Source organism: Tigriopus californicus, chromosome 1 (genome assembly GCF_007210705.1).
Source record: "Tigriopus californicus strain San Diego chromosome 1, Tcal_SD_v2.1, whole genome shotgun sequence".
Lineage (NCBI taxonomy): Eukaryota > Metazoa > Arthropoda > Copepoda > Harpacticoida > Harpacticidae > Tigriopus > Tigriopus californicus.
In genome coordinates, this window is record NC_081440.1 from 2,494,950 (window position 1) to 2,509,395 (window position 14,446).

At 40.2% G+C, this 14,446-nt stretch overlaps 2 protein-coding genes and 1 long non-coding RNA gene across 3 annotated transcripts in view; 1 reads left to right on the forward strand and 2 right to left on the reverse strand.

Moving 5' to 3' along the window:
- LOC131888365 (uncharacterized) overlaps window positions 1-9,950 on the forward strand; it is a 23,520-nt gene extending 13,570 nt beyond the window's left edge. Inside the window, exon 4 of the long non-coding RNA XR_009374097.1 lies at window positions 9,869-9,950. This is a non-coding gene — a long non-coding RNA (uncharacterized LOC131888365). The remainder of the gene's footprint in view (window positions 1-9,868) is intronic.
- On the reverse strand, window positions 1,905-3,393 carry LOC131888354 (transcription factor 15-like). Its single transcript, XM_059237199.1, has 2 exons — window positions 2,879-3,393; window positions 1,905-2,811 (listed from the first exon to the last, which is right to left on the reverse strand). Exons 1-2 carry the CDS (start codon window positions 3,069-3,071, stop codon window positions 2,543-2,545), a joined length of 462 nt encoding a protein of 153 aa, XP_059093182.1. The 5' UTR covers window positions 3,072-3,393; the 3' UTR covers window positions 1,905-2,542.
- On the reverse strand, window positions 9,737-14,100 carry LOC131888344 (homeobox protein MOX-1-like; the record flags this gene model as incomplete). The annotated part of the gene is given in 4 exon segments (XM_059237188.1): window positions 9,737-9,795; window positions 9,858-9,994; window positions 10,772-10,998; window positions 13,318-14,100. Coding segments are annotated over 4 exon segments (827 nt in total), but the record flags the coding sequence as incomplete, so codon positions are not given.
- Between the last annotated feature and the right edge of the window lie 346 nt (window positions 14,101-14,446).

A 14,446-nucleotide genomic window follows, 5' to 3' on the forward strand; every position in this document is an offset into this window, starting at 1 on the left:
GAACTCTGCACATGAAATAGAGAATCGTTCAAAAAAAAATCGTATATTGTCTGCATCTTTGAAGCTTTGGACATTAGAACTGATGGGGTAGAGAAGGGGGCATGATATCAATTAATACATATCTNGTTCCCTTCAAAGTCATAAGCTGTTGCTGATTTTCTTGGCTTTGGTAGAATGGCAACAACTTTGCTCTAAAGCTCTACGAACACTTTGTGTAAACCCAAACCACGTGCGCATTTTTTTAGTTTTGCTCTCAATACAGGTTAGTGAATTTGCTTCTCAAGGAGAGATAGGCTATCCTTTCTTAAGTAAAGTACATGCAAACGCTTTATTATCAAAGGTGAAAAGATATATGCCAAACACACGTGAAACCGACTGCTAGAAGGTTGGATGTATCCGCTCAATTAAAAATTGAAAACGAGTTCAAATTTGAGAGTAAATGTCAGCAAGACAAAAGCAACGTTGAAACAAGAGTATTTCTTCGACGAAAAATGCTTGAAGGCGTGTTTTGCGTTTTTGAAATGTTACCTTGACTGAAAGTAATTACTATTTTTCGTTGCCAAATTTGGACTTACGCCTTGTGTCATTTTCCAATGTTACTGCATATGACAATTCAATTGATCCATGTAACTAAATATGACAATGCTCTAGTCTAGTCTTTTTAAAAACATAAAAAAAAACATTGCACATCATCGCATATCATTCCAAAGAATTCGCTAGCAAATATTGAATTTGCTTAAAACCCACCATTCTAGTTCTCTATTTGGCACAAAAGTATTTTCATTTATACGAACCCATAGAACTGTTAATGCATTGTTATGAGCTATCAAGTTATGTTTGTTTTTTGCACTTGTATTGGCTTAGTCACCTTCAGCACTTCAAGTTAATTGCTTGATCACCGCACAGATGGTCTGTCTTTCAACTGACTCTTGAAATGGATGGCGAATCTCTTTTTCAACAATTAACAGGGAAACAAGCCGTGCCAAGGCATGAATTTTACATGAGCCTTGATTTGAAGTGTTCTTCGCGTAGACGGGCCTTTTTGACTGTCATCCTGCAGCCAGCAAAGGTCCTCGCTAGCGGTCGCACTCTTACCATCCCACGGTGGGTCTGACATGATGAAGGTTCGATTTGCAGCTTTTTTGATGTGAGATATAGAGGTACTTGGAATTCAGAGTTTCTCAAAAGCACACAAATACCCGGGCAGCGAACGAAACAAAGTATTTTAAATTGTTTAAGCTTAAAAAATCAAATGTTGCTCAAAAGATTTAGAGTACCGCTATGTTGATAAAAAAGTTCAAAAAAAGAAAGAAACATTTGACTACATCCCATTTTAACTACTGAAAGGAAGGGGGTCCAAGACCACAATTGACAACCTTACGTAACTTTTTATTGGTACTGTAAGTATACTCCTATCGTTGGAGATGGTCAGACAATGTTTTCTTTACCCAATCAATAGTCCCCCAACATCTGTATCAAATTTAAAAAAAATGCTCATGCCAATGTAGACTGATCTTTTTGTCTTACTATCTTTCGTCGAATTGCCGGACATGTTCGTTATTTGTAGTAATGCAATTTATCTCCCTCTATAGCCAAGTCCACAATTATTTTTAACCTGAAAATTTACCATTTTATTGCTGCTCGTGCATCCGTGCAGAATCACGTAGCACTCATGGAAATTCACACACACTCGTCGTTTTAACTGAGCCTCACCTGTCGACTTGCCACTTGTTTCTCGAACCTCTCGCTACTTCAAATCAAAGCCCGGATATTTCTGGCCCTCGAGGTTGCTCTGTACGAATCTCAGGCCACAATATTGTAGTCAAAAATATTTGTTGCACGCCTAACCTCCAGCTCATCAAACATGTGCTTGAAGGCGTTGCTGGGCCTTGTTCTTACCTGGTATGTTGCGCAAAGTTCTCACCACATTTGGAAGGCAGGTTTGTTTTGATAAGCGTCAATCCAAGGATTGAAAAGGCCTTCTTGCACCTTTCCTGACCTCTTCCCCAATTTCTCTGTTCTCTAACGAGAATAGCAATCAAAGAACATGGCATTAACCGAAAGTAGGCCATTGCCCCCATAGAGTTGATGTATGATCGCCGGATGAGAAAGTCAGGTACATTTGGTACTCTTCTTAACGTGTGTGTTTCTCAAATGAAGGACTAAAACTCCGGGCTTCAGGCGCTCAACTGGAGATTGTCAGGGCGGATGAATATTTGATTGTATATCGTCGTCTTTTTGGGTGAAAGCCAAGGCGGGATGTCCCTTCTCGAAATGACGAGGAATACTTACACGGCCGTATTTGCATGCCTAAACTGGTTCAAAAGTGGGACAAATGGTGTTCCACGTTGATTGATGAACCCCAACCTCAAAGGATGATTGTAATGGAGTGACTGAACCCCTAATTGATTATCCGAAAACCTATCAAAGACATGTTTAGCCAAGACACTGACGAGCAAATTCACGCAACGGGACTTGAATTTTATTACTTCTCAAATATCATTTAGCACCAATGAGAGGATATCGGATGGAATCCACTCGATTACAAACCGTAATATGAGTTGGAAAACGTGGCAAAGGTGTCACTGACTGGAATGCTCGAGTCGGATTTCTCCATGGATTCATTGTATTCAACCAGATAATGACTTGGGAGGGAATCAGGCATATCTTGTCCCGGCTTCTTATCCGAGCTCCTCTTCAAATGCGACAGACAAAACGTGCAAATCTGCCTTTGATGGCGATGAACCATGCCCGGATCGACTGGACCGAGGATATCGTTGGTCCCGGCCAAACAAGGGGCTGGTATACTGTCTGGTTGGGAATCGAGGGTGGTTGAAGGATCATCATGGACTTTGCTCTAGCTTTGATGGTGGTTTACCTGGGCAATGGAGAACAGTGGCCAGATGCTCAATGTACGAGGTGGCCAATCTTAGGGTTTCAATCTTGGATAGTTTTCGGTCCATGGGTTCGGTGGGAATGAGATCCCTGAGATGTTGAAATGCTCCATTGACACTTTGAGTCCTTCCTCGTTCCCGTTCGTTGGCGTGGGTTCGCATCTTCCTCTGTCTCATGTCTCACTAAAATCGAGAATCACAACACCAGCCACTCCGTCTCCCATGAGATCGGGCGTCGTCGGTGGTGCTTCGAGAACTTCTTCAAGTTTGAAAGCGTCACTCCCGGTTTCGAAATCTTCGTCGAGAGAGTCGGGAGTTGTAGGGGTTGGGTTAAACGGAAAACTGACGGGAAATTGACGGCTTGAATGTCAAATCTCACATGACTGAGGGTTGACACTTTTCTATTATATGGAAATAAGCAAATTTCCTTCCCCATGTGAGTGGGTTAAATCAACGTTCGCTTTCTATAATATTGTCGGTTTTAAACAATGCCTTGTACATAGATAGATTGTATTTTGTGCTGATCACAGAGTTGTAAGAGGCGTCTTATTTGGCTAGACATTGCATCATAGTTTCATGTATTGCCGTTCAATTGCCCAATCTCTCAGGTTCAATGAAGACCAAGACGTACCCACAACAGTTTGATCAAGATGCAAATTATTCCAATCATTATTTGCGCGCAACCTTGCAATCTTTTAAAAATTGCAAAAAAAATCACTCAGCTATCGCTACCAGCAGCTCCAAGTTTTGTCCAACAAATGGAGATAAAAATCATTTCTGCACATATCTGTGATACTGTTTTCTTCTCTATAGAAGTTTGATTTTCAAATCCAAAAGCTTCTGAGAATCAGATGAGCAGAAGAAGAATTTGAGATGGTTTAGAATGGATGTGTATATTTCGGAGTTTAAAACCTATATTATATTTTTCATGCGAGTCTACAGAAGATTGAAAAAGGAGAAAAAAGGCGTCCTCACACCCATAACGTAAAAATGAGAACTTCGTTCAAGGATCGATGAACGTCCGAATAATCTTTATCACTGATCAAACAGTGAGTAAATTTTGGATAAAAGAGGAAAGAGTTCAAAGTTTTTTCATGAGATAGAAATGGTAGAATTGAGAACTTTTTTAACGTTTAGCATAATGCATATATGTAAATGAGTGAAAGTATCCTGGAGTTTCAATCAGTTGTGGCAAAGAGTTTGTTTGATTAGTTTGCTAACAAAAATCACTCCATATCTTTGCCAAAAGATAATGTGGGCAGTTTTGAAGCCACGAAGATTTGACTATGTACTGGGAGGCTGAAATTGACATTTCCGTTTCTTCCTACCCTATAAGAGTAACGGTTGCTTTAATTGGGAATGAATCCTTTCATAAAGCAAAATAATAACAGCATTTCAATTTGTTTACCTACTGTAAGTCGTTGGTTTTTTAGCGAGAGAGGTGCTTATCAAGATGCTTTGGCCCTTGGTTACCATGAAATTGTTTCCAACATAAGAATTCAGCCATTACACATTCTATGTTCTAAGATGCTTCGAGAATGTTGCTCATTGCAATAACAAAAAGGCAAAAATTATTAAGCTTCACTCCCAAGACTAATGCGCTATATTATTGATTTTAAAATATCCATCAAAATTGCCTGACAAATAACGCATTTATTATCAAAAATAGATGAACTGTTGTTTTATTTGTGTATGTTGGAAGGATCTTAAGCACTTGTGTTACTTGCAAATGCCGAATATGTTAAAATAACTTTTATGTTAGCTACTAGAAAGTGTCTTCAAACACTTGGGGTTGGGAAAGTGCGTCAAAACTATGTTTTGGTAAGGACCTTCATATATAAAAAGGCCGTCTCTGAGCTGTTTCTGAGGGCCGTATCTTGTATGAAAACGTGCCTTTCATTCAAGAACAGATGATCAAAATATGGTCAAAAGCAAATCGAACCATGATCTAATTCAAGAAAGTGTACTCCTATTAACTTAATCTTACGATTCTTCAAGGTTGTTGATTATGGAAGTTTAAGCCCAAGCTGTATATTGAAGGAAGACTATTTTGCTACCCAAATCCCGCATTCGTTTTCAGGACTGATTTCTCATTCCCAAATAAGTCAATAAAATTGCCTTTTTTCTTTAAACATGTCTATGACTCAAAATGGTGAGAGGTCTCAGTCAAATACAGACTGTATTCCCATTTATGATGTATGCATGGCTCCAATCGAGGAATCCGAAACATCCACTTTTGATATTCGATTTCTCACTTAGTCTTGACATTACTTTGATAACGTAAAACCCTTTGCTAACGTTGTCGGTCCACTTTAGATGTTCAATATTGAAAAAACTGGTGGCAAAACACTTTGTCCAATACCTAATAAGAGCTCCTGACGTCTTTCCAAACGAGTAGGTGCTTCTTTATGTATGAACGGCTGATGATTGGCTCATTCTGGCAATTTTAATGTTTTAGTGCAACATCTTTCCCTTTTTGCTTTTAGTTTATTAGCTATTAGAGTCTTTGGGATTACATTAGAAAGCATATGGGCCAACTCTTACAAGATATACATATTGGAGCAATCTTGGGCACGATTAAGGACCGAAAAACAATCGCACCAAGAACGATCCTCAAAACTAAAACATATGCCAATGATGAAGGATTGTTTGAGCTCTGGGGAGCTTTCAAAGACAAACATATTTCGCGATCCATTAACCATGTTCAATGACCAACAGGATTGTCAAGGACAGACCAAGACGAACATGTGTGTGTGTGAGTGTGAGTGAGTGAGAACAAATTTTCAGGACGGACGCCCCCCGGGGTCAAGACCCTAAAATATCTCGTAGACAGCTTGACGCCCATGAGGAGCAGATCGTCAAGGAGAACAAGATGTATCGAATGTTCAATGAGAGACTGCCACGGAAATGGCTCACTTCCTTTGCAAGTTCAACCGGGTGGTCCCAAACCCCGATTTATTTCCCTGGCTAAAACTTCTTTGGCTACGATTATTTATCATGAGTCGCTTTATTGAACGTCTTTTTCCTTTGTTTGTACAGTATGGCCGAGTAAAAATGATGAAACTCAAGGATTTGTTTTCGTGAGAATCTGCAAGTTTGTTGGGAATGAAACGGAATTGGAATTCTTCCTGGGGATCGTTGATGAGCGGAACAGAGATTTGAAATTCGTGTTCTGGCTTTCGGTGAAGGAAGAAAAATAAAAGCAGCAAGAGATCTTCGTCCCCATAATTCAACCCATTTCTCTCCCGACAAACTCATGTAGGAATACCCATGAAATTAGTCACAGCCGTTCGGCTGACGAAGGATGCTCAATGTTGAGCCAATGGGGTGGTTCAAAAGCTTCGGAATCGAGAGAGATTGGGTTGAAGGGCGGCTCAGATACTGGGTTCAACTTGTGCCCGACCCGGTGAGAATTCGCTTCCAAATATTTCAACACCCTCAAATCACTTGTCGTTCCTATGTTTGAGACACGCACATGTTGATTTGAGGTGGTGATTTCGGGCGTTGGGTTTCTGGGCCGTGATGTGATGATGATCCAGGGAATCCATTGAATAATCCGATTACTGGTCTTAATCTAGTTTTGTGTTTTTCTTTCACTTGATGTCAGTGTCATAGTAAGTTCGGACCCATGTTTATATCTTCAATGGATTCAGTTATTAATATGGCATGACAGGTTATCCCATTTGATTGTCCTTCGAATAGTCATTAGGGAATTCAGGGATCCCCCGATAAATGACGAGAAAACAAGAACAAGTTTTGGTGAGATCTGAGAGTAAATAGCTTTTAAGTCATTGCCATCACCGAGGAGGCTAATATCCGTTTGAAAAATATTTACCACCATAATTTGCCCCTACGTGAGCGTTGCTGGATTACCCATGAGATGGAAAGTAAAAAAAAAAAAAACGTATAAATATATAACATCTCCAAACGCTTTACGTCTACGTACATGTTTAACCACCAGGATTCGGTCCGTGGCTATTCATCTAAAAATGGAACCAGAGGCCTGTTTCTTACAGCTCGAATCTGTAAATTAGGGGCCGGGACGTAATCGGTATGAAAATATATTCGTCAAAGTGGTGAGCGGATGCTCATTCTGGCAAACGTTCAAACCTTAAATCAGAGGTACGAGCGTTTAAAAAAACTCGCCTCTGGGCTAACTTCTCCTCTCGTACATTTTGTTAATCCTGAACCTACCAATGATTACGCAAAGAGATTTAAAGTTATGTCATATCTAATCTTTTTTGGGAGTTCCGGAATGAAAGTCTTAGCTGTTCAAGACGAAAAAAAACAATCTATTTTACTTCACATTATATTCATATATTATTTGATCAGAAATCTTAGTTTTAGTTAAGTTAATTTTAACCTTGAATTGCATATTTTGATATTGAAACATTTGCTGGATGGTTACGTAAGAAGAGAGTCGTCTTCTCGGAAACCATGATGCACACCTACGAGTTTTATCAAACCAGACTCTAATGCGCTCAAATGAAGCCTACTCGAAGTTTCCAAAACAGTCAAAGAGCAATGGATTAACGAGCGACGGGGAGCAATGCTCAGGTTCATGGGGTCCAAGCGAGGCCGTCCCTAACCCTCCAATTTTCTTGAGGATTTGAGCCTCAAGAAATAATCTGCAAATGGGCCCCGGTATCAACAGCCAACTCACCCTCTCGATGAGTCGAGGTGATGCAATGTCAAGTCATGACAAATATTGTACTAATCTGAAATGAGGCTTGCCCCTCGCTTCGCAGTAAGCAATCTCCCATCGATCACGAGTGGTCATGAGGAATTGTCCTCAGATACTCGAACACCGGTCAAGTTCTCGATAATAAGTGTGTGAGGGTGTCATTACTCTAACCTTTTATTTTTAGATTGATCTATTCAGATACTTAATGTGAGTAGCACCCACGCAAAAAGATTGACAGGCCATATGCAAATTTTGGAACACTCAGAATATAATGAATACTCTCTGCGGTAGTGATTGGGTGAGTCAGGACTCGAGTCAGAGTGCAAGCGATTTTTTTTTTGATTTTGGAGAAATAGGCAGGACTGGAGTATTTTAAAAAGGCACCATCGCCCCCTTACCCTGCACGAAATATGTTTNACTACAAAAGGACTCGAGTCTTTTGAATGAGTCAAAAAATCAACGCACCATCGCCCCCTTACCCTGCACGAAATATGTTTTACGTTCTGCACTTCAGAGGGCGCTTTGTCATTCAGCCTTTACCAAATAAGGGTCCGGATTGGGCCAATTCTTTTTCTTTGAATTATAATGTGTTTGTGTTGTTCTTGGCTAATTCTATCAAAATATTTTTGATGATTAGTGTCCCGAGTCGTATAATGTCCGGAAAAGAAATTGCGCCCAAGGCAAGGCAAGAGCAGTTTATTTAGCAATCTACCATGCCTCTTCCCTTTTTCTTTGGGCCGTGTGACGCTGCAAATAAGGGCCCTTATTCATTCTGTGGCACTTTCGTCATTTCCAGCCCTGATGCCTATTCTTATGATATCCCTACCTTTCAAAAACGATTAATGGTATAGAGAAGTCTAAAGCTTTGGCATTTCACACAAGTGCTCCCTCTGGTACTACCATGAAGTAAGTGTCACCACACTTCTTACTGATGACAAAATGTTGGCACCGGGACAGCATCGCAGGGATTGCTGAGGCCTTGCTCCTCCGCCGCAGCAGCTAGAAATATCAATAATAAATAGAACTACAAATGAAAGTATGGGAATCCTTCCCACACCTTCGAGATGCCGCATCACTAAATGAAGCAAAGACAATTGCAAAACAAATGGCTACTGATGTCCAATTCTAGATATGGAAATGAACAGTATCTCGTCCATGTTTTTCTTCTATAATATGTGATTACCAATTAACTATGACTGTCAAAACAAAGATTTTGTTGAGCTCATAGTAGCTACTTAAGCTAGAGTCCTCCTATTCCATAGTTGAAAAAATCTGAAATATATATCAGTCTACTACTACTACTACTATTTTTTGAATATATTTTGTCACTTGCCAAGTAATGTCACCTTTAGCAAATGAATGTTGAGCTTAAAGGGTTTAAATCAATTGTCGCACGATGTCCTACGATGGCGAACAATTTTGTCAATGAAGATGCGGAAGCAATGCATGGGCTAAAATCATGGTAGTTCTTGCCGCGATTGTGGCGCAGCCTGGCTAGCTCACCCACTCACAGCTGAAATCCGATCCGGTTCTTTACACGTCTCTATTGCACTTGTGTATGGGTGCTCCAATTAGATGACTTTTCAGTGTCCTTGTTCTCACCAATCCATCTATCAAGGGCCTTGGCAAGAGCTTCCCCAGTTCTTGAGTTCTCTTTGGCCTTGTACATCAATTCTTCCACTCGGCTATGCATGATGGTTTCTAAAGCTACTTTGACATCTGGTAGTTTTTTATTTACTACACGAATCAGGAAAAAAACACCTGAATATATCAGGCAGAGAAACGAAACTTGACGTTGCTCTTGGAAAATAAATGTTCTCTTTTTTGGCCATTTCGAGAAATAAAATGGGGTGTTCATTGAAAAATGGTCGCCAGGCTATCACAGTGTTACAAATTGTGTACATATTCGGAGTTTCATTCGATTGATATACATGTATAACACCGATGACTAACCTCGGACTCTTAGATAAGGTGCACGTAGTTGAGGAACAAACAAAACATTTCTGCAATTTAAATACTTGAAGGTGCGATATTTTGCTAAAACTTCAGAAAGGAGAAAATATTGTTAAAAACTCTTCATAGTATTTATTCTCGTAGCAAATTCAACGCATGGATTAGAAGAAGGAAAAGTCCGATTCATTCAATCTGGTTTCCGTTCGAAGGGGCGTTTTTATTCCTTTTCCACTTCATTCGTCGATTTTGAAACCAAACTTTCACCTGGGATGACAAACAAAAGGATTTAGTTGCATACATTGCTTCGTCATAAGAACTATGTATACCTGTCTTTCAGTAAGATCTAAAGCCACGGATATCTCGTATCGACGGAGGCGAGTCAAATAATTGCAACTGTGAAACTCTCGCTCCAATTGACCGATCTGGCTCTTAGTAAAGGCCGTCCTTTCTTTACGATCTTTTTCTGAAAGGAGATTGCACGGATGAATGTAAAAAGAAGCCTTATCCTGACATTTCGAATCCAATGCATGAACAAGCAGAAAATGACTTTGGGTTTATTTTACTATTTTGCTTGTCAACCCAAATGAACCTTCGACGCCTGGAATAAAGACGGGGACGCTCGGCTCGAAAAATCTTCTTTCTCGGGCTCCTTCGTCTTCCCTAATATTCGAAGAGAGTATAGTAGGGATGTTGTTGGTCCGGTCGTATCTTTCAAGTCAGATATGGATTTTTTTGATAAACCCTCTACGTATATCCACCTTAAAGTCAAGGTCCAGCCCAGTCTGCCAACTCAAATATGTTGGTTGACCAAAATCCAAATAAAGTTTAGCTGGTAACAATTAGACGAATCGCAATCTTTCATTTCGATAATAGCACGGATTACATTCCTTTTACCGGTTAGAGAAGCTCATGAAAACCTGAACCCCAAAAGTATGCATTGCGATTGCTTTCAGTCAGATGAGAGCTCTCTCGCTCGGTCTGCCATCTGGTGATAAGAGTCCCAATTGAGGAATATTCCCACTCCGTCATCACACCCAACAATAACTGTTACCTCACCCTCGGGAAGGACCGCAGATTCGCCCATTTAAGTTATTAAAAGCATCAACTCATGTCGCAATCAAATACAACAAAGAAGCTTGGACTTGGTTAGCCTGGGGTCAGACCAGGGTTCGCATATTGGAAAGCGGATGCCTGTTCACATTGATAAATACAGAATTGGCACAACGTCCTTAGCACTCACCACTGGCAATGCTACTTGGCCTTGATGCATGGGGAGATGAAGGCTGTCGGGGAGCACCAGTACTTGGACTGGCCTTCAAAGACACGCCCGTCTCTTCTGAAGAAGTGAGTGGTGCCAAACGATCCCAATCCGATTGACCCCCTTGAGAAATGGGTGGATAGGCGAAGAATAACGGCGATTGAAGCATTTCAGCCTTGGCCTTTTGGTAAGTTTGCGAAAAATCGGCGCTAAAATAGATGTGCACGAGTTTCACATAGTCATAGGTGTTGTAGATTGACATGGTGAAGGCAAACTGGACAGGAAGTCAAAGGATTTTCGCACTATTTAAAATTGCTGCAATTGGAAAGGAAGAGATTGGCTTCTATTCTTCTAATACTCTTTTAGGTGCAGTTTCTGATCATTAATCTTCCAATTTTTGCTCAAATATCTGCTAAACGGGGAAATTTCGGGATGTTTTATTGTATCAATAATCCACCATAATGGCCATTTCTTGAGCTTGTCAGTTTTTGTTTAAGAGCTTCTTTTGTTCATGCATTTTTAGGCACAGGTCGCTATTTTTTTAGTATCTTGATTGCGACTCTAGGTCATGTCATGGCGCAAAAAAATATGAAATATGGTGTATAAGCACTAAACAAACATGGTTAAATTTAAAAAAGAAAAATGTTATAATAGGAAAATCAATTAAATAGGCGATTAGAAAGTGATATCACAGCGAGTATGACTAGACTTCAACATTAGATTTCTGAATCATTTTGTTCTTCTCGGTGATCAGCTCGGGTTGAAATAGTCCTTTTGAAAAAAGTGTTATCAAGCAAGTTTCAAATATAGTGTTAAACAAATTTGAATATTTTTCGCTTTCTGTCAAGTTTCAAATAGAAAAAGGCAAGTAGAATGCCACAAAATGCTTGGAAGAACCAGAGAAAATATTTTTTTGCAAGACTACCAAAGTCAGAAAAGTAAACCTAAATAAAGTCCAGATCCCAAAACTTGATGAGGTACCGTACTGGTAGAGGAACCACTATCCAAAATGCGACTCCTGGTTCGATCCCAGAGAAGCCGAGTTGAAGCTTCCCCGCGGTATTTTATTACGGCATAAATTGCTGCTTTAGCAACTTAAATGGGCGAGTCTGCAGTCATGCCCAAGGGTGAGGTAATAATTAATGTTGGGCTGTGACAACGAAGCGGGAATATCCCTCAATTGGGACGCCCATCATTCAGATGGTAGGCTAAGAGAAAGAGCTAGCATCTGACTTCGTAACAAACAAAACGAAGTCCAGATATCGTACCATGGTGTCAACTCTATTCAACTCGATTGCTCAACCACATCTTGAATATGCATATTTCAGCAGAATTGCAAAAGGTTGAAGTGGTCTAAAAATGTTCAACTGTTATAAGAACATTGCAGGAATGAGAGAGCTCTCGTTTACGGAGAGTTTAAAGAGGTTGGGGCTGGACAGTATTCAGAGAAGGTAGGTGGAAAAAGCAGAGTGAACATGTATGTGGATCACAACAGGAAAAACAACTAATTGAGTAAAATTGAGTGATTGGAAAATATTTCTTTGCCGTTCATTTCCTGTAAGAAAGCTATCGGACACTGTAGGTTTTTAAAAGCATCCATGAGCTTTGTCCCAACCCGGGGTTTTAGGGTCATTTGTGCCTACCCCTGAGGCTTTTTTCAAGGAACACTCAAGCCGTCGAGAATCCCGGTTAGTCAAAACTGTGTACTCATACGTTTACCCTCGTCGTTGTTTTATCAGTGCCGTCCAATATTTTTAGTGTTGTTGATCCTCTGGCATCTTGAAGCCAGACTCGGACAAATCTTTGAAAAATGTTCCAGACTAACACTCTATTCAAAGGCTCTCTCTGTTCACCTCTGCCTGCCAACTAGAATATCATTAAAAATTACAATCAAGTAAGGGTAAAGAAAGCTTGTTCAAGAATGTGAAGTAAATTGCTTTTGAAGCATGGGCACACTCACGGACTTCTAGAGATATGGATTGCAAACGGAAGCAAAAATATCCTCTCTCCTAAACCGCTCATCTTATTCCAAATAAGCAGTTCATACGACCATAAGATCTTGTTGAATAGATGAACTCAGCCAAGGTTGAGCCTAAATTTATGCTCAGGGAACTCAGGAGACATGTTCAAAGCTATGTAGTAAACACTACATGCAATTTGAATTTTCGGCCTGCTCTTGGTCAGCTACATAAGCTTTTGGCAACATTACCTTGAAACGATCGACTTTGCATGTAAATGATATAAAATTAATCTACCGTTAATTGAAGAAATCTACGTTTCTTACTTTATTACTTTAATTCGAAAATGGCTCAGAGTGGCTATGACCAAGAGCAGGCCGATTTGTCGGGAAGCTCGTTCGCATCCATATTTCTAGAAGTCCGTGGCACACTCTACTCAAAAACGATTCACAGTTAAAAGAAAACAAAATTTTTGTATGTGAGACATGTTTTTGCACAGGAAGCTATTTCACAAGCTCCTTCAAGCAAGGAAAATTTCGCACAATCATAACAATGAATCATTGATCATACCTTATACTTTCGGAAATGTCTGGAAAGGTGTAGTCTCCACTAGCACGATGCTCACTTTTAAGCGTTTCTTCATCTTTGTTCCCGACGTGACCCTGACTTCCACAAGGTGTCCAAATTTCGTTGGAGGAGTGAATTCTCAATAGATCCGGATTGGTATGGAGATGATGGCTGATGCCAATATCTGTACTGGATCCACTCTGACCGCCTTCAATGGAACACACTGATGATGATGGGTAGAAGAGCGTGGGATAATGATGATGATGATGATGGTGATTCATGGCGGACGATTCCATGATCCGTAGATTGATTTTCCAGGAGTGAGGCGAGAGGAAGAGATTCGAGTTAACTGATTTCCCACATGTGAATCTGTTTCGCTGTCCAACAAGAACATCGAGGGTAAACATTCTGGAGATCGCGTCGTCCTCGATGATGACTCCGCCCTCCCTTCGGACGTGGAAGATGGAGAACTGGGCCAATCACGGATGGGATGGGCTGGCTCAGGGTAAGCGGCACCCTGAGATCACCCAACGCGGCTCACTTTTTCGCTCCGAGGATGGGTTTGTTTTGAAGGAAATGTCACTAAGACAGAACAAAAACTTGCTTTTGACATGTTCGAAGATGATCGGATTTCTCCTTGGTTGCAAGTATGTCGCCTCTTTCATGATATCTTCTGGCTCTGTTGTTTTTATTTCAGAAGCATTGTAAATCTTCGTCTTTTTGAACGAGTTTCCCAAAGTCCGTTACTTTTTCTAACTTTGGTCTAATGACGAACTTGATAAATGATTTGGTGGAGCAATGAGGAAAATGTCACAAGGATGCAGAGAACGCGTTTTGACTTTGAAATTCGGTCTTTAACGCTTCGTAGGCACCTTCATACGCTTCATAAAAGCTTAGAAATTTGGCAGTTGAGATCGGTTCAAATATAGAAGATTGTTTCAATTTAGAAGAATTATTTTGTATTCAAACAAATATAAGTAAAATGGAATGTGTGGTTGGGCAAAATATAAAAACTTATCATGTATTTAGCGTTCACATAGTCTATAATTTTCAACGAAAGTACACCAAGAATCCTGTAAAATTTCGAGATCGGAAAATTGTTTGGCAACGGAAATTGCTGTCTATAAAACCA